The 19,521-nt window shown below is 43.6% G+C and overlaps 1 protein-coding gene across 1 annotated transcript; it reads right to left on the bottom strand.

Moving 5' to 3' along the window:
• Window positions 1-204: 204 nt before the first annotated feature.
• On the bottom strand, window positions 205-9,326 carry Gsto1 (glutathione S-transferase omega 1). The gene is made up of 6 exons (XM_028774961.1): window positions 9,218-9,326; window positions 9,018-9,126; window positions 6,251-6,473; window positions 5,149-5,247; window positions 1,255-1,361; window positions 205-425 (listed from the first exon to the last, which is right to left on the bottom strand). Exons 1-6 carry the CDS (start codon window positions 9,249-9,251, stop codon window positions 272-274), a joined length of 726 nt encoding a protein of 241 aa, XP_028630794.1. The 5' UTR covers window positions 9,252-9,326; the 3' UTR covers window positions 205-271.
• Between the last annotated feature and the right edge of the window lie 10,195 nt (window positions 9,327-19,521).

Genomic DNA, 19,521 nt, shown 5'->3' with positions numbered 1-19,521 from the left:
GAAATGAGAAATCTAAAATTTGACACTTTTCTTGAAATCCAAATCTAGAAGTCTGGATCAAACCAGAGGTGATGGTTTTAGGGGTGTCATTGAAGACTGTTAGGATCATTAGAACTGATTATTCTGAAATAGAAATGCAGTAGAGGCCTGGAGGAAACCCAGTTAGGCTATAGGATCAAATTATGAGAAAGGAGCCAGTGAGAATATTGGGTAAAATAAAAGCATGTTATTCAATCAGTGAAGGAAAACATTTGCTGAGTGCTCTTGCCCTTCAGAGCCCATAATCACAGGCCTCCGGGCTGTCCTGTAGGTAGAGGCTTAGGTAATCCTGGTAGGTCTTGGCATCAATGAAGTGGGATGATACGACAGGGTCTTTCTCCATGGCTGCCATCCAGAGCTTGAGTTTTGGAGTGTGGGCTATACACCTGTGGGAAGACAAGATGAGAACTGTGAGCCAGAAGAACTAGACCGACATCCCAGCGCCTCACCACCAGAACAACTAGACAGGCATCCCAGCATCTCACCACCAGAGAAACTAGACAAGCATCCCGGCGTCTCACCACCACAGTCTGTCCCCCCAAACTTTTAAAAAATTATCTTTAAACATAGGTCTTTAAAAATGCAAGCTGTAGACTAAAAGGTTTTTAGCTTTGAGTGGCACTGGGGTCTTTGTTTCTCAGAAGAGGAAGCCGAGTTGAGAGTTTCGAGGTCAGTCAGTAGAACTTCAAACTGAAAGACTGACAGACAACAGCCTTAAATGCCAATTTTCTATAGGAAATGTGAAGAGAGGTAGCCCCAGATCACCGTGATCCCTAGAACGTAGAAGTAAGCCAGTGTAGCTGACTGCAAACTCAAAGCATGAGTTTAAAAAGCAGTGTGGAACTTTCGCAAGTAGGAGGGAAGTAAGAAAGGCATGCTGATATCAAGGTTCCAACAAAGAGGGAAATCAAGAACACTATTTGGTTAGTTAAACTTGTACTGATGGAGGGTACATATGAATAAAATAAATTATCTACACCCGTGTAGATTTTTAGCCAGCAGAAGGTAATTTAAGACACCGATGTCATAGACCCCTGGGCTGAGCATGTGTATGTATAGGTGACCTGACAGGTTCTGTATACCCAGGACTTCCCTCTCTTGTTGGTTCACATTCATGCCAGTGAATGTTCAATATTTATCTTGGTTCAGAAAAATTCCATAAATAATATCACAACTCTCACCCTAAACTATAAACAAAATATTCAAATGTCTTACTCATTGAGCTCCAATGCTTCCAGTCGTTGAAACCAAGGCCAAATCAGATAATCAATCATAGAGAGAGAATTCCCGCCAAAGAAGGCTGTCTTCTTATTAGCCATGGCCTGAATGGTTAAAAAAAAAAGTAAAAATAAGGTTATCTATGCAAATAGAAAAACATCATTAAAAACAACAGAGACAAATTAGGTAGAGAATGTCTAAGTCCCCTTTTATCCCGATACAGTCAAGGTAGGCTTTAATATGATTTAAAACCCTCCATAACCCAGCAATTCTAATTGGAAATCTGATAGATAGTATACCAGTGGTTCTCAACCTTCCTTTTTACTGCACTGATCGAACAACATGCTTTTATTTTACCCAATATTCTCACTGGCTCCTTTCTCATAATTTGACCTTATGGTCTAACTGAGTTGCCTCCGGTCCCACTACTGCATTTCTATTTCAGAATAATCAGTTCTGATGATCCTTTAATACAGTCCCTCATGTTGTGGTGACCCCCAACCATAGAGTTATTTTCGTCTCTACTTCATAACTGTAACTTTGTTACTATTATGGATCATAATGTAAATATCTGTGTTTTCCAATGGTCTTAGGCGACCCCTGTGAAAGGGTCATTCCGTCGCAACCCACAGGTTGAAAACTGCTGTAATATACAGATACGTTGTGAGTACAAAGGTCCTTCTGCTCACAGACAGCACTAGGGAAAACAGGAATGCTAACCACACAGGGTTATCTTTTCAAAGGAAAAGATGTGTAACCTGTTCTGTCCAGACGACTGGGAGTGGAGGTGACTTGTAGCCTAGTAACCCCTGTGCTATCTGGCCAAGCCATACATGGCTCCCAAAAAGCTCCCACAACCAGGCCTGGGGGTGGCAAACAGTCTAGATGACCTTTGTGTTATCTGCATGGCCAAGTCTCCCCCACACTCCCACAACCAGGACCAGAGATGGCTGATAACCCAGAAGACCTCTGTACTATCTGCATGACCAAGACCACACCAGATCCTCCCCAAGGCCTTTAAGATGGTACACGTAGCCTATCTCCAGAGCCCATCTTCACAGACGTGTACTTTGAGAAGAGTTTCACTGTAATTATGCCTTTGTGCACAGAGGCTTGCAGTGTGTTAAAAATGCCTAAAACAAACTGCCCGGTGTCTGACTCTGAATGTTCGAATCCACCACTCCCAAGTCATGTGGAACCAGATTTCCTTCTTGCTTCATGCAAATTGTTAACTCTGCTAAGACCCTGGTGGTCAGAGATCCCCAAACTGGAATAGCTCAACTGTGAACATGCTACTTGTCCAGAGTAAAGAAGTTTTGATACAATCAAATCTTAGAACACCGGACTACAAACAGGAAGGAATGACACATAGCAGAAATGAATCTTATAACCCTAAAGTAGAGTGCTAGGAGCCACTAAAACTTGCACAATACACAGCTGCATTTATATAAAGTAAGAAACAACCCAAACTTAGAACTTGGCTCTTAATACAGACAGTGTGTACTACGGTGTGTGTGTGTTTGTTTGTTTGTTTGTTTGTTTGTTTTTTAAAGTTGTCAAGTTGTACTTTCATGCACGGGGTGCTTCCCTGCATGTAAGTTTTTAGTTGAACACGTAGTTAAAACATCCTAGGAGTGGACAGAATTGACGATTAAACAGGTGACAATTATTTGAACAACACTAAATCTCACGTGGGATGTTTCTGAAATGTAAGGAGATTTGATTCGAAGGTTTCACCGAAGAGGAAAACTGGGAGTATTATATGGTTAATTAAACCTGAAGGAGGTAGGATGCATATGACTTAAAAAAAAAAAAAAACATTACTTATGACACAGCCAAAGAATTCTAAAAGACCAGAACCAAACCAACTTTCCTGTTATAAACAGCTTCTGTGGTTTTCCTCGGAGATTCTTGTAACATTATGCACTGTGGATAGATTGTTCATGTCTTTCTGATTATTTGTCGTCTCTTCACTAAAATAAGAACCTGATTCCAGCTTCCACGCCGTTCCACAGAAAACCAGAAATCAGCACGCTTGATTTAAGAACAAATAAATAACTCCACCGTGAATTACCAGTAAAGAAACTGATCTACACACAACTGTAGGCATAAATCAAAATATCCCACTAAAGGGAAGTTATTTTAAGAGATTAGGAAATTCATGATACTAGACCCAAATAAAAATATCAGAATGCTAAATTAGGGGTCAAATCCAATGGGCACAGAGAGAAATTTTTTATTAATTAAGTCTATAATACATGTGAAAGTCCACTGAGACCAAGCTGCCATCCCAGTAACACTAAGACAGCTCAGTACCAGAAAAATCTATCTCTAAGACCACTTCTGGGAACCCTAAAGTTTGCCTGGCATGAGTCACGAGTTTTTCAGGTTAGAGTCTGCGGCTTCTCAGGCGCTTGTGTGCCTTTCAGTTCCTGAGAAACTGAGGCACTCCCTCAGGCAGTGAAGCATTCAGGCCTCTTTGTGGTTCTCTGGATGTTCCCTTGGTAGTCACGGAAGCGTGGAAGCTTGACAGGACAGTTGCTCTAAGACATTGATCTGGTGTACCCTGTATAGCTTGCAAATGTCGTTGTATCCTGGTAACTACAACTGTATTGATCCGGCAATTGCCATTATATTCTGTTCCTGATAAAGGTATAAAGACTCTGATTGCTCCCAATAAAAACTACCACAGCTTAAGTTTTGCTCTGGACCCCTCCAATTGGCTTGGTTTAATTCAGGTCGCCATATCAGGTGACCTTGGCCTGGAGAGTAAGCAGGGACACTTAGAGACCACAAGCATCAGGCTAAAGGGAACTGGTTCTGTGAACTTTCCATCAATGTAACAGATGCCAAGAACATTGAGCATTTACAGTGTAAGAAACAGCAGACTGAGACTGGGGAGATGCATGGCTCTAGCTGAAGGGCAGGGACCGCTTCTCTAGAGGACGGGAGTTTGGTTTCCAATGACCACAAGAGGAGGCTCAGAAATGTCTATAACTCTCCCTCCAGGGGATACACCACCAGGGCCACACCCCCCTCACCGACCCCTCACATACACATAATCAAAAGTAATAGAAGTAAAATCTTAAAAATAGCAAGTTAGTAACAGGAACAGAGTGAAAAAAATATACTGGAACAAACTCCATGCTTACTTAGGACGGAATGCTAGCATGAATCCCCATTGAAGGGAGTGCCTCTGCTTCTCCGTGGCTATGTGGGAACAGAATATCTCAAGACCCCGAAGAAAGTTTTAACTTCAGGCACAAAGAACAGACTTCCACAAAAGGAAAGACACATGGGCTTCCCCACGTGTCTGCATTTCTGGCAGACTTCGTAGTGGTAAGCCTTTATTACATCAGCAGCGTGGAGAAGCAATAAAGCGGCACCTACTGTCTGATTACAACTAGGTTAAATTATTATTATTTTAAATATATGAACACGGGCTGAAAACAATAGAAAACGGGAACAAGTGATGTGGAAACGTAGGTGCTATTTTCCATTGTTATTTTAATGCTGACGAGCTAAGGACTTCAAGCCCGTAAGCCATGTGTAGTCAAGCATGCTCGAAACACTGGAGTTCACGTGGCTGAGGCAGGAGGATAACAAGTTTAAGGCCAGTATGGGCTGCATAGTGGGTTTGAGGCTAGCCTGGGACACCTGTCTCAAAAAAAAACCTAAATAAAAATAAAGTCAATGATGGTATTTTAGGTGTCTTGACTTATATCACGTGTAGAGCAGCTTACAGAAAAACTTTTGTGATTTGTCTTTGATGGGGATACTGTTTCTAGTTGTCAGGCAGTGATTTGGAGAGTGAGCTTGTGAAGGCATGAGGGGAAGGAACGCAGGAATAGATTGTCATTTCTTATGGTGAAAGCCAAGAGAAGCGAGTACCTCCTCCAGCTTGCTGAACTCTGCCTTCAGTTCTTCCTTTATGCCAGGACAGTCTTCCTTTCTCTTCGTCCTAATAAAGCTTGTAACCAAAGGCGGCACCTGAAGGGAGAATGACTGTTTACTTTATCAGGGTGAGGCTAAGGCCCTGCCCTGCTAACACACACAGAACAAACAGACCAGAATCACACCAGAACAAACATACCAGAATCCCTCCAGAACAAACATACCAGAATCCGGCCAGAGCTCTGTAGAGACAAGTACAGACCAAGTCGCAGTGTTTACAGAAACCACGGCCTGATATTTCAAACCTTTTTTGTGGACTAGTATGTGGGGTTGTTCCAGATTTTGTAATTTGCAGATAATGGAACCCACTTTAGCAAGTTTGAGCCAGAAGTCTCATAAATAGACACTGAATGGCCTGGAATTGAACAAATAGGCCTGGAACTATGGGTATTTTCTAAAATTGTATTGAGAAATAGACTAACCAAGCAGTTCCAGCTGTTGCCAGTGTCAGCAAGCACTAACAGGCATTTGTACTGCCGAACACTAACATGACTAGACATATTTGCCCTTGCACAACCAGGTACTGAGCGATCTACAGGGGAAGCTCAGTCCTCTTGTTCTCCGGGCAACAAGGCTAAGAATGCAGGCAGCTCTGAGGGCAGAGGGCCAACAGCCTCGATGAGGAGAAGCTCAGTGGGGAACAGAGCTGGAGTCCTGAGCAGCCTGGCCACGCTTCAGGAAGGCGGCAGGTCCAAGCATAAATATCCAAAATATCTAACCCTAGTAAAAAAAGAGAGAAGACATCCAGTGAAAACTGAGAGAGAAGGAAGAATATGTGTCAGACTTTAAAAAATAATCATCAGTGGTGAGTCAGGAGAAACAGCCAAGAGGGCTGACTGAAAGGCAAGCAGGGAGCAGAGCGTGGCGGGGCACAGAGAGTGTAGTAGAGCCTCTGTTAAGGTCCCCAGTCCCTGAACCATCACAAAGGCAGAGTTGATTTAGCCTAGAACAAAACAAGGGGGGTTGGGGTTTTTTTTCCCCCAAACAAGAGCTGGAATTTCTTACTTACACACACACACACACACACACACACACACACCTTAGAGAATAACCCAAAGGTCATCTTCTGGCGCGCTTTCTCGTATGGATCATCTGGAAATAGCTTCTTCTCTGGGTATGCCTCGTCCAGGTACTCACAAGTGATGACAGATTCGGTGACCAAGTGACCCTGACTGTTCTCCAGAACCGGCACCAGCCCAAAGGGATTCTTCTTAAAGAACCAGTCGGGCTTGCTCTTCAGGTTGATGTTGATGATTTCGTGCCTGAAAGACACAAGGCTACTGAAGAGAGCAAGGCAGTTTCTGTCTCCCTGAATCAGTGTGGATCGATTCCACCATCTACTTAGTCGATGAGCCTTGGATCGAGGAGGAAGAGTTCTGACCACGCTGCACCTGCAGTTTAAGAACCTGGACCAGATGCCCTCGTGCAGGCGAGCGGCCAATGCTCACATTTCTGTTTTTCTGACTTGTTTCACTTAGCGACTCCAGGATCCATCTCTGTCACACACCGTAGACTTTCCTTGTCCTTAAAGTGGAACATTACGTATAGAGCATTTTCGTTACCCTCTCATCTGTTGGTGGCCATCTGCAGCACACCGTTGTGAACAGTGCTGTACTAACCATGGGAAGGCTGGTGTCTTCTGCATCCTGACAGGAGGCAGCCAGCAATTGGATTGTGAGCATGCCCACTCAGTCTATTAGAATTAGCCTGACAAAACCTCGTTTCATTTTGGTTCAGTTCAAAACGAGTTGAACTGACTCAACTGAATTCATTTTGCTAATATGAATTTTGAAAAACTTGTTTACAAGGGTATTTTTTTTAATCCTAAAAAAAAATCTCATAAAATGAACCACATTAAATCCACATGTTTTGATATGTTTTCTTTAAAAAGGTTTCTAAATCACAAAAAGTATGAGACTAGACAGGCAGTCTGGTCGTTAGGAGCACTTGCTACTCTTGCAGCGGATTTGGGTTCAGTTCCCAGGACCCACATCAGGGCTCACAACTGTAACTCCAGTTCCTGGGGATCCCATGCCCTGTTTTGCTCTGTGGGATCCTGTAAGCACATAAACTCATGCAAACGTGCACACACATGCACATAAAAAAATTTTAAAAGTATACAAAATAAATTTAAAAAAGAGAAAGAATCCACTGGAGCCAGGCTAAATCCAGATTGTAACTGTGTCCGCCTTGCATCCTACAGAGGCTGTAAGAGAAAGGAGAGTGCTCTAATCCTTACACAATGTCTGTGTGAATCAAATCAGGTGCGCGGTCCACTAAGAGAGAGACCACTCAAAAGTAAGCCATCCCAAAGTGGCTGATTTCCTGTGTCCTCATCCACAACAGATCAGATTTAGTTTATAGATTTCAATGCATAATCCTTCACAAAAACAAACAGCCAGTGTGAACACTGAAGGAAGTGTGTGTGTGCATGTGTGTGTGTGTGTGTGTGTGAATGTTAAACGGTTTACAGAATAATGAACATACAGGCCACCTGACATGGGAAGAACAAAACCCTCTGCCACAGAATAATGTCCATCTCTGAGAACTATATTTTGAAAATGGAAGGCAGGTCTTGGTCTCTGGAGATCAAGAACACAAGTGAATGCTGGAAGCTTGGCATTTTGAGCCAGCACTCAGCACAGCTGAGCCCACTGACTGGAGGACACTCCTTACATGAGTATGCAACACACATGACTTATGTACAATGTTACTGCCCCAGAAAAAGTTTCCTGGTTCAAAATCAGTCTGTGAACATAGCAGTACACACACTATCTGAAGGTACCCTTTTCTCAGTAAGAGTCCCCACCCCACTGTTACGGTAAAGTAATTTCAATTTTGCTTTAGAAAAGTCCTGGTGTGAAATATAATTCTTTTCCAAGCAGAGTTTCGGGGGAAACACATAACACAAGGCGTTGTGCCCTGAATCCAGCTGTGCCCTGATCTTGGACTCTCTCATTGTATGTGAACAATAAATAGCTTTTATTTTTAAATTCAGTTTGAGTTTCTTTGTTATAATAAAAGTTCTGACTAATGCAGAAAATTGCTTTAGGTTATATATGCCAAAAATATTTTCTTGTGTTCAAAACCAAATATCCCATCCAAATGAAATTAAAATCGTTACAAAGTGACAGTTAATTTTAGGTTACATCCTAACATTTAGGGAAAAGAACTGCCTGCCTAGCCAATTCTCCCCATGGTCTAACAGCCATTTACGAATTTTAACTGTATACATGAAATTTTTCCTAAGAGTGAGCTTCCAAACAGCGAGTATCTAATAATTGCTCAAAAGATTCCCCAAGACATTGGAAGGAAAATGGTCCAACGGACACACGGTATCAGAAAAGCCAAGAGACTTGCCAACTGTAGATAACCAGTAGGTCAATGACTGAATAATGAGGCTTGACTCAGACGCTTCCCTGTGTTTACAACCCAAATGCCTGTGCACAAGACTCAGACCTCCACTGGGCGGGTGATCTTTGTACAACGCGTAGCACGCAAGCCTCTAATTCATCAAGAATCCGAGGACCCGAGCTGAAACGGCCACCTCAGTGTTCTGCAATCTTGTGTAAACCACTAACCTCACCGAGGAAACAGCTTTTGTGAGCCACGGACTGTTAAAACAGGCTGCCCTGGAGCCCTGGAGTCCGTGAGAATTCTTCCCTAGAAAAGAGGGTGCGCAACGGAAGTCTCCTACAAAAGCCTGAGACTATTTTGTGAACCCAAAGCCCCGAGGGTTTGAGGCGGAGTTGCCAGCCCCGCCACCAGCCCCGCTCGGCTCGGGGAGTCGACGCCCTGGTCCTCACCGGATTCCCTTGGCCTTCAGGACCATCAGCGTCCTCTGAGCGAAGGGACAGAACCTCATGCTGTAAACGCGGATCTGGCCCTCCGGGACCGGGCCGGGGGGCGCGCTTCCTGCAGGAGAGAGAAGGTGGTCACGGCCGGATCTCAGGAAGATCCCGGGCATTCCCGGTCCCCCGAGCCTCTCCGCCACCGGCAGCCTCACCCTTCCCCAGGCTCCTGGCGGATGCTCCGGACATCGCTGCGCTGTGCAGGCTGAGAGCCACGCGAGTCCCGATCCCGTTTGCGGGCGACTCTGGAAGCACGTGGCCACGTCTTGCAATTTGTCCTAGAACTCAGCCCCGCCCAGACCGCGCCTCCTGGCCCGGAGCTGCCCCCACCCCCACCCCCGCGCACTTAAAGGGAAAGCATCCGCCGCCGCGATCCTGCTGCTGAGTGACCGTAACCGATGGGCACCCACCTTCGCTGCCGTGGGAGTGCAAAGAGGAACAATAACACAGAGACACACACCCTGCCTCCACACAAAGGAACCTGTGGTTTCTTGTGTCATATGATGGCCACCTGGAGCCGGCCAAAGCAGAGATACTCAAAGCCACCCCATCCCTTCAAGCAGAAGGTCTGTCTGCCTTCGCACAGGACGCTGACCCTGACCTATATACCTCCCACACCCACTCCACTGGCATGCCTTGGTAGTGCAAATTGTACCAGCCTGCGGCTCTGACCCTTGGTGCTAGGAACCCCTGAGCCCTACTCTCAGCTCTAACTCTGCTCCAAGATTTCCAACATTCCAGAGGGGTCTAGCTGTAACCTATGACTCCCTGGAGGTGGTCTAGCCACCTGGACTGTCTTTTCCTTTTTCCGTCGGTTCTAGCTTACTATAAGCCGCCATCCCTACTGTCACCCACAGAGGCACATTTCGATGTATAGAAAAGAACACACATCTGGATGGTATTAGCCTCGGGATGCGGTTGTGCTTTCAAAATTCCATCCATAAAACATTTGTTTAGAAGCCTAGAAAGAGCACAAGCTGATTTAAGCACAATGGGCTGAGGCAATTTAGCCTTTTGAGTCGATAGAAAAAAAGATCTGGTCAGCGGGTACGCGTAAACTGCTGTCTTTTTGCTTAGGAGTGAGGAGAATCTGCACAGCAGGATTCGCATCGCTGGAGGCTAAAAGTTAGTAACTCCGGTGCTGTTTACGAAATTATATTATCTGGGGTTTGTTTCCAGCTCTATTATTGGAGAAGCAGAGAATGCCGTTGAAGCCAGTTCCAGTTTTGATCCTGGCTTCTCCTTGTGCTCACTAGAACTATGGAAGAAAGTGCCAAAAGTGACTTAAACGGCTGATACATCTAACAATCGCAGCCAGGAAATGGCAGCACCATGGCAGGTGGGACTTTCCATCCGGATGGCCTAGCAAACATGAACTCTTCAAATAAAGAAACAAAATACACAGTTACAGAAAGCCACTGTGCTACATTATTGGTGGTCATTATAGCAGAAATCACGTCTTAGTCCTAGCAGCTGAGAACACAGTACTCAAACAGCTGGGCATATATCTCTATTGGTCACAGTTAAAATGCCACGGGACTATGTATTTTGTAGCTGTAACCTTCAATAATTAGCCTGAAGAGATTAATCTGAACTGACTATATTGCAAGAAGATGATAAGTTAAAAACCCTAGTGACTAGAAGTGGGTTTTACCTTCTATGTAATGCCCACCTCCACTGCCCAGATGTACCCACCTGATACAGCAACCTTCTGTAACTTTTCAGGAGTGTGATGGGTAGTTTCATACTGTCCAATTTATACTCTATATTAGCAGGATCAAGTTCAGGTTGTTGAAGGTCTTGTTAACTGCCTTGCAGATGATGTTCTAATAAAAAATAACCTTTATTTTTATAAGTTATAAATAACTGAAATATCTGACTATTAGCTTTTACAACACCCCACTCCAGATACCAGAGAATGCTCCAGACAAGCTCCCGTCATTCCTATAACTCTGACAGAACCTTGCATTCTGGGAGTAAAATAACTTCAAAGATAGATCACCTCATGAGAAGATCATCCCCTAATAGGAGCCACCATCTTGTGGGAAACAAACTGTTCACACAACTGATAAAGACTCTTTCAAGGCCATCTTGCAGAAACAGATTGAGCCACTGTTCAGCCAAACTAAATCATAGCCTGACCAAGCCATAGCCAGATCAAACCATAGCCTGACCGAACCATAGCCTGACCAAATCATAGCCTGACTTAACCACAGCCTGACCAAACAACAGCCTGACCAGCACTGTTTAATAGAGCATGCCTCTTGCCACTCCCCCACATTCTTCCTCTATTTAAATCTAAAGCCATGTCAGCATCCTGAAGGAAGGATGAAACATGTAAATGGCCATTTTGATTAAAACCTTTTTATACATTTTTACTATTACTTTCATTTCTTTCTTTGAGTCAGAGTCGTGCCTTTAGCCTAAGGCTTTGGTTACATTAACTTTTCTGTTTGATTTCATTAATTCTGTAGCTGTCCGCCGTACCAGGGAAAACAAACTTTATTAAAGAGTTTCCACGGAAAGATACCAGCTAAATGATTGAATGAGCAAGCTAGGAAGCCCAGAGTCACTGGGTGATTTTCCTCTGTGCCTCACGGAGGAAAATCAACTAAACATGGGCAAAGGAGATCCTAAGAAGCTGAGAGGCAAAATGTCCTCATATGCATTCTTTGTGCAAACCTGCCGGGAGGAGCACAGGAAGAAGCACCCAGATGCTTCTGTCAACTTCTCAGAGTTCTCCAAGAAGTGCTCAGAGAGGTGGAAGACCATGTCTGCTAAAGAAAAGGGGAAATTTGAAGATATGGCAAAGGCTGACAAGGTTTGTTATGAAAGAGAAATGAAAACCTACATCCCTCCCAAAGGGGAGACCAAAAAGAAGTTCAAGGACCCCAATGCACCCAAGAGGCCTCCTTCGGCCTTCTTCCTGTTCTGTTCTGGGTACTGCCCAGAAATCAAAGGCGAGCATCCTGGAACAACACTGCAGCGGCTGACAAGCAGCCCTATGAGAAGAAGGCTGCCAAGCTGAAGAAAAAGTACAGGAAGGATATTGCTGCCTACAGAGCTAAAGGAAAACCTGATGCAGCGAAAAGGGGGTAGTCAAGGCTGAAAAGAGCAAGAAAAAGAAGGAAGAGGAAGATGAGGAGGAGGATGAAGAGGATGAGGAAGAGGAGGAATAGGAAGATGAAGATGATGATGATGAATAAGTTGGTTCTAGCGCAGGTTTTTTTTCTTGTCTATAAAGCATTTAACCCCCCTGTACACAACTCACTCCCTTTAAAGAAAAAAAATTGAAATGTAAGGCTGTGTAAGATTTGTTTTTAAATTGTACAGTGTCTTTTTTTTTGTATAGTTAACACACTACCGAATGTGTCTTTAGATAGCCCTGTCCTGGTGGTATTTTCAATAGCCACTATCCTTGCCTGGTACAGTCTGAGGGTTGTAAATTGGCATGGAAATTTAAAGCAGGTTCTTGTTGGTGCACAGCACAAATTAGTTATATATGGGAACTGTAGTTTGGTTTTTGTTTTTCTTTTCTTTTGGTTTTATTTTTGTTTTTTTTCCATCTTCAGTTGTCTCTGACGCAGCTTATACGAAGATAATTGTTGTTCTGTTAACTGAACACCACTCTGTAATTGCAAAAAAAAAAAAATTAATTGTGGCTGTTTTGACGACATTCTGAATGCTTCTAAGTAAATACAATTTTTTAATGAAAATAAAAAAAGAAGCCATGCAGGCACAAATGGCACATAAATAAAGGAGCTATTAAATGAAGAGAAGACAAAAATGGCTTAGTTGGGTTTATTCATATAATGGACAATTAATAGGCATTCATGACTACAGACCTAGCTACCAACTCAAATGCATCCAGAAACGTAACTGGTAGTAAAAGGAAGGTGCAATAAGAAATGTTATGATTACATATCACCTTTCAGACTTGCAAAGTGAAAGACATTGGCAACGGCAGCACTCGTGTACGTGTGAATTAAAAATCAAGAAAAACTATCAACAGACTTCAGGAGAATGTGTCCCTCCAATTGGAAGGAAGGAAATGGGAGAGGGCTGGTTCATGTTATTCAAGGGAAGATTCAAGAGTTTTGACCACTTTCTGTTCAGCTGGAAGACAGCTTCTGACCAACAGCCCTGCTGTGACACAGGATGAAGTGGAGGGGGGTGTGGGACAAGGGAACTTCCTGAGCAATCTTTTACTATGTAATTAGGAAAAAAATTAAGAACAGGAGCTTTTATTTTTGAGACAGGATCTCTCTACATAGTCCTGTCTATACTAGAACTCACTTTGAAGACCAGTCTGACCACCAGCTCACAGAGACCCACTTGTCTCTGCCTTCCAGAGTATTGAGATAAAGGTGTGCGCCAGGCCAAGTTAAGAAACTGGATTCTTTAGAGTAGAATCCACAAGCACTTTCCCCGCCACTGCTGAGGCCTGTGATCTACCACAGCATTGCCCTAGAGGTGTGATGGACATCAATACTCCAAGAGTTACTGAAGACCACCCTTGTCCGAGGTGGCCCAGCACATAGCACTCGTAAAGCTGCCAAAGCCGTAGACGAGTGCCAAGCCCATCTGCGTGCTTGTGTCCAATTGTGATGAGCCCACGTATGTCAAGTTGGTGGAGACACCTATGCTGAGCACCAAATCAACTTATTTAAGGTTAATGACAGCAGGAAACTAGGGAATGGGTAGGTCTCTGTCAAGCTGGTGGAGAAGGAAAGCCATGTAAAATGGTTGGCTATAGCTGTGTAGTGATTGAGGATTACAGCAAAGAATCTCTGGCCAAGGATGTTAGCAAAGAGTACTTTAAATGCAAGTAATGAATAAAAAACAATTTTGGCTCATGGGGTAAAAAACAAGAATGCAAAATCTTCTACTGTTAAAAGGCAACTGTCAGCAGAGAGGTGGTGGCACACACTTTTAATTCCAGCACTTGGGAAGCAGAGGCAGGCGGAGGATCTCTGTGAGTTCAAGGCCAGCCTGATCTACAGAGCTAATTCCAAGATAGCCAGAGTTACAAAGAGAAACGTCTTTTAAAAAATGTAACTGTCTAAAAGATGAAGTAGAACTATATATGCAACCATAAAAACATGTTCAAATACGTTACTAAATGAAATGCCACATATCAGTATGCAAGACACAATCCTGTTGACTGTCCACTGTGAACGGTCTTCATTCCTAAGAATTGAGTGCTGTCTCAATAGTACTGTCTCATGGATGAAAACCTTAGAGGTCAGAGGTTAAGTGACTTTCTCAAGGCCAAAACACTTTAAAAGGGCAGAGCTGTTTTTCCAGCTGCAGTCTGGTCCTGGACACTCTTAAAACTGCTACCGTATCTTATCCGTTCTAAGAGTCACATTTCTTCACAGCTTAAAACATCCCAAAACAGGGATAGATCTTAAAATTGCTGTAGGCTAGGTGGCCACCCAGCTGCTGTTTGAATGCCCAGGATGAAGGTCCATGGCTTGGAATAAAATCCCCAGAGAATAAAACATCACTTTCACTGCATCCTTAAACTAAAAGTTATTATGGGCATAGAGGGTAGAACTCAGATCCTGGAGACTGAGACAAGACTTGAAAGGGAATTCAGAAGAGCTGTGTTCAAAACGAGCAGGTCGTCATTTGCCATTTCCTTTTTTTTTTTTTTTAAAGGCTCCACAGAGTAAAACAGGATAAAATCTATTCCTAATTAAGTTGTGTTACGAAAACGCTTTGGCTGAGTTTTTAAAAGTGATTTCAGTGAGTGCAAAGTAAAAGTCCTCCGATTCTGTTGCAATGTAACTGACAAATAGTTCTCCCCTCCAGCTCATCTTAGATTTAATTCAAGACAGTCTGCTTCCTCACTGTCCTCCTCCTAAGGTGCTTTGTGTCTTCTAAGAAGACTGTGCTTATTTGAAGACTAAGAACAGCAGGAGTTCCATCGACCACATTTCTGCTCTTTTGGACCGACTATGACACAGGGTCACACATCTGTACTGTGCGTTTGATGCAAAATTCCACTTTGGTTTTTTTTTTTTTTTTTTTTTTTGAGACCCAGAGTGGCCTTGATTTCCTGCCCCAAATTCCCAAGTTGCTAAAGGTTCTTTTTGCACGATTTCACCCGATCTTCACAAGAGCACCCTGAGCGCATCCAGAAAAAAAGTCATCAGAAAAAAAAAATGCTGCAGGAACTGTAGAGATAATGTCGTTGGTCGTCTAAGTTATCACAACCTATTAAGAGACACAGAGAACCACGAGCTCCAAGGAGATCCTCTGAGGGCTGATCGAGTCACTACTCTGTAGGCACTTTCGTTTTGTCGATTCAAGTTTTGTCAGAGAGCACAATACAAAGGCGCTTATTCTCAGCTCGATGCTAGGAAAGCCACAGAGCATGCGCCTGTTTAGGAATGCACTCTTCTCTAGTCCCAAAGGAACTCAGAAACATGGAAGACCCCAGAGGACTAGGCATCAGAAGAAAGTCAGATAAACGACTAAAAAAAACGAAAAGAAGAAGCTGTTGATAGACGTTACTGTCCTTAAGCTTTTGTGAGAAGCGAAGACAAATTGAGATAAACAGGGAACCAACTAAGAGGGGAAAAAAGAAAAAGAAAAAATCTCTGAGGCTTTGGCTGGTTACTCACTTAACTTGAGCTGTCGGCAGCAGCACTACCACAAAATAACACACCAAGGCGAGACCATTTATACTATGTACTCCTTCAGACTAAACTAAAGTGAAACCTGTGGGATTTCAGTTGGCTGCACAAATGGTAAACAAAGAGGAGTGTTAGCAAGGAGCCTATCCCCTGAGACTTCCTCAGTCATTGACCAGAATCAACTCCAGTACCAGACACTTTGTTGCAGCAGAATCACAGCATCCCCTCAGGACTGACTCAGAATCTGCTACTTTGAGGTCACGCCACTAAGCAATGCGTTATTGGATTCTCACCAGGCTTGCTTTGAAATAACGCCTTTGACGTGAGCCATAATGGTTGCCCTGGTTACTCTGCAAAAACTTGAAGGCTTTTGCGCAAAATCACTGAGTCTTTCCTAGAGCCTGCACAGCTACCTGGCGGGCGTCAAGAATGAGATAAAAGGCCTGATGTCTTCACACTGTGTCTGTTCCATTTGCAACTACTGAGTAGACGCTGCTTAGCTCTGCCTGTAGTCTGGCTGATCTTCTGAAAAGGCTTTTTCAAGACTCCAGTACAGCGTGCATGAACTTGCAATATTGTCTGTCAGAGCAAATTTTTCCTCCTCCAGTCTCGGGTATTTCAGCATCTGCTGTTCCTCAGCCTATTACAAGGCTCAGAGAAAACCAGAAGATCAGGGTATTTATGAAACATACTGACAATTTTAATACTCTAACTTCATATTTTCTCAACTAGGAGAGTGTGGTGGTTTGAATATGCTTGGCCCATGGGAAGAGTCACTCTTAGGAGGCCTTGTTGGGCCGGGCAGTGGTGGTGCACGTCTTTAATCCCAGCACTTGGGAGGCAGAGGCAATCGGATTTCTGAGTTCAAGGCCAGCCTGGTCTACAGAGTGAGTTCCAGAACAGCCAGGGCTGCATAGAGAAACCCTGTCTTGAAAAAAAAAAAGGCCTTGTCAGAGTAGGTGTGGCCTTGTTGGAGGAGGGCTGGCCTGTCACTGTCGAGGATGGGCTTTGATGTCCTATACTTAAGCTCTGCCCAGTGTGGAAAGGAAGTCTTCTCTTGGTTGCATGTAGAAGAGAGTCCCCCTCTATATGTCTTCACATCAAGATATAGAACTCTCAGCTTCCTCTCCAGCACCATGTCTGGCTGGATGCTGCCATGCTTCCTACCATGACGATAAAGGACTGAACCTCTGAACCTGTAAGTCAGCCCCAATTAAATATTGTCTTTTATAAAAGTTGCATTGATTATGGTGTCTGTTCACAGCAATGAAACCCTAAGTTTTTTTGTTTTGTTTTACTTTGTTTTCATTGCCCTTTCCCATGAATATCTATAGACATCTTTGGCTATTCACAACAGAACTGATACTGTCAGAGATGCAGCTCACCTTCCTACAGTGAGTAGAGCCCACCACCCCAGTCCAGCCCACAAGGTCTCTCGTACTGAGGTTTAATCATTGCTAAGTTAGTCTGACCTGCCATCACCCAAGCTGTTCATCAATAAAGCATTCTTCTTTTGTCATAGGTCACTCTATGTCCTGGTGATGTCGGCATCAGGAGACTCAGACATGTTCTCTGTCTATATTTATACAACAAAGTAGATCTTAACCCGACTCCTCTGGGTTCTACCAAGGAAGAAATTTTGCATTTTGTTCCTAGTGCCTGAATGCATGGGAGGTACTCAAATGCTTTCGAAGGAAATCAAGGAGAAAAGACAGTATAAGAGAAAAGTGAAAAATATTAGAGTCAAAATGGAGTGACTTGGGAGGCAGAGGCAGGCGGATTTCTGAGTTCCAGGCCAGCCTGGTCTACATAGTGAGTTCCAGGACAGCCAGGGCTACACAGAGAAACCCTGTCTCGAAAAACAAAACAAAACAAAACAAAATGGAGTGACTTGTACCAACTAATGCAAGCTTAAGCAAAGAAAGTAAATTAGGCCAGGAGGGTCTTGTGCGCATGCTTACTTGATAATAGCTACCTTAAGTAACTTTAGATTACAACCTTGCCTAGAGGCTGCTGTGGCATCATACAGAAGCCACTCCCACTGGACATCTGTCCAGCTCTTGTCTGTCCAACCTCATACTGTGACTGCCAGGTTTCAGCCTGTTCTAAGTTACTCCGTATTGTATAGAACAGTTGCTTTCAGGCTGTGCTTTGCCCGGAATGACTCCATAATATAAAATAATTCCAATTCTGAGGCTAAATTACTGCCTTTCTCTTGTCTGTGAAATATGAACCGTTAGACACAGACTGATAAATTATTTGCACAAACTATTACCATTAACAAATTAAATCAGAAATAAATGGACACATGGCTGTATCCAAACCACAAGCCTAAGCAACACATGAAGCAATCCGTCTCCTGGATCAAGAAAGATGGGCGCCCATCTTTGGGTTAGGAGGCATCAGACCATCACAGGATGAGCAGCAACGAACTTCCAGCTCCGTCTGTGGGATTTCAGGTCCGCATTGATCCCCTTCCTGACCTGATTCACTCAGGTTGCTATTTGTTGGAGTCCAATGAGTTTGGTTTGGAGCTCTGTGCTATCAAAGCCTTGTATCAGAACAGATCAGTGTCTGGGTTCTCTGTGTTGGTACCTTTTTTTACTTTGCTGCAGGGAATCTCTGCGTCTACACCAATTCCACTCTTTCCTTCATTGAGGCTCCTTTAAGGTCTTCGTCCTCTCTTTTAGTCATTTCATAACACACATATTCTATAACATATATTGTGTGTGCATATATCTATCCATACATATGTATGTATAGTGTAACTTGAGAGTTCATAACAGTAACTAGAATGAAACTGTTATTGCCAATGGCCAAGTAGTAGTTGATTAATTAAAGCCAGCAGAATTGATGTAACTTGTGAGCTCATCGTTCTAAAATAAAATCTAACATACAGAAAGGCATGGTCATTTATGTTTCTGAAGTAACTCGTTCACTGACATTGTCGGTGAAGTCAGGGAGAAAAGTATGGCTTCTCACCTCCACACTGTCTCTGAAATCAGCCTGAGAAATTCACCTAATTGGGAGTGGAGGAGTGTCCAGACTCAGGGAAAGATCAGGATTCGGGGCTTACATGTCCATACCACACACACACACACACACACACACACAGACACTCACACAGAGACATATCCACACACACTCTCACACACACACTAACACACACACTCAGACATGCACACAGACACACAAACACACGGACATGTACACACATATCTGTGAGTGCACAAGCTGGAACTGCAGGACAAACCAGCAGGAAGCCGACTCAGAGTTCGTTAAGAATAAGCCCAGTGCGGCAGCAGACACTTTAAGTCAAAGCACTCAGAAAGCAGAAGCAGGCAGATCTCTAAAAGTCTGAGGCCAACCTGGACCTACAAAAGGATAGCCAGGACTACACAGTGAGACCCTGTCTCAGGAAAAAAAAAAAAACAAAAAAACAAAAAAACAAAAAAACAAAACAACACGAAAAAAATGGAAGAATTCAAGGAATGAACAAGGTACAACCCCAGAGTGTGGGTGTGGGCTTCTCAAAAAAAGAGTTTATTAAAAGGCACATTTACCATAGATTTTTAAGTACAGGACTTAAGAGAAAGAAAGGTTTCCAAGGGAAAGAATAAAACAGACTAGTGTGGGCATGGGATTCTCAAGAGAGTCCCAGTTGAGTGTCTTAGCATTAACCTTATATACAAGTTCGGCAGCTCTCAAATTGCATCTCAAAAGACTATCTATGTGTGTGTGTGTAAAGGAGAGAGAGAGCAAAAGAGGGAGGGAGAGGGAGAGAGGGAGAGAGGGAGAGAGGGAGAGAGGGAGAG

This window comes from Grammomys surdaster, unplaced genomic scaffold (genome assembly GCF_004785775.1).
Source record: "Grammomys surdaster isolate TR1022 unplaced genomic scaffold, NIH_TR_1.0 66, whole genome shotgun sequence".
NCBI classification, from domain to species: Eukaryota; Metazoa; Chordata; class Mammalia; order Rodentia; family Muridae; genus Grammomys; species Grammomys surdaster.
This window is presented reverse-complemented; position numbering and strand designations above follow the sequence as displayed.

Bases quoted from the DNA above. Each gene is read 5' to 3' on its own strand.
- Gsto1 (XM_028774961.1), bottom strand. From the start codon at position 9,251: ATGTCCGGAGCATCCGCCAGGAGCCTGGGGAAGG. The intron at 1,362-5,148 runs GTACTCGCTTCT...TTAACCATTCAG, and splicing joins AGTTCAGCAAGCTGGAGGAG to GCCATGGCTAATAAGAAGAC. The intron at 426-1,254 runs GTAAGACATTTG...GTCTTCCCACAG, and splicing joins GAAGCATTGGAGCTCAATGA to GTGTATAGCCCACACTCCAA.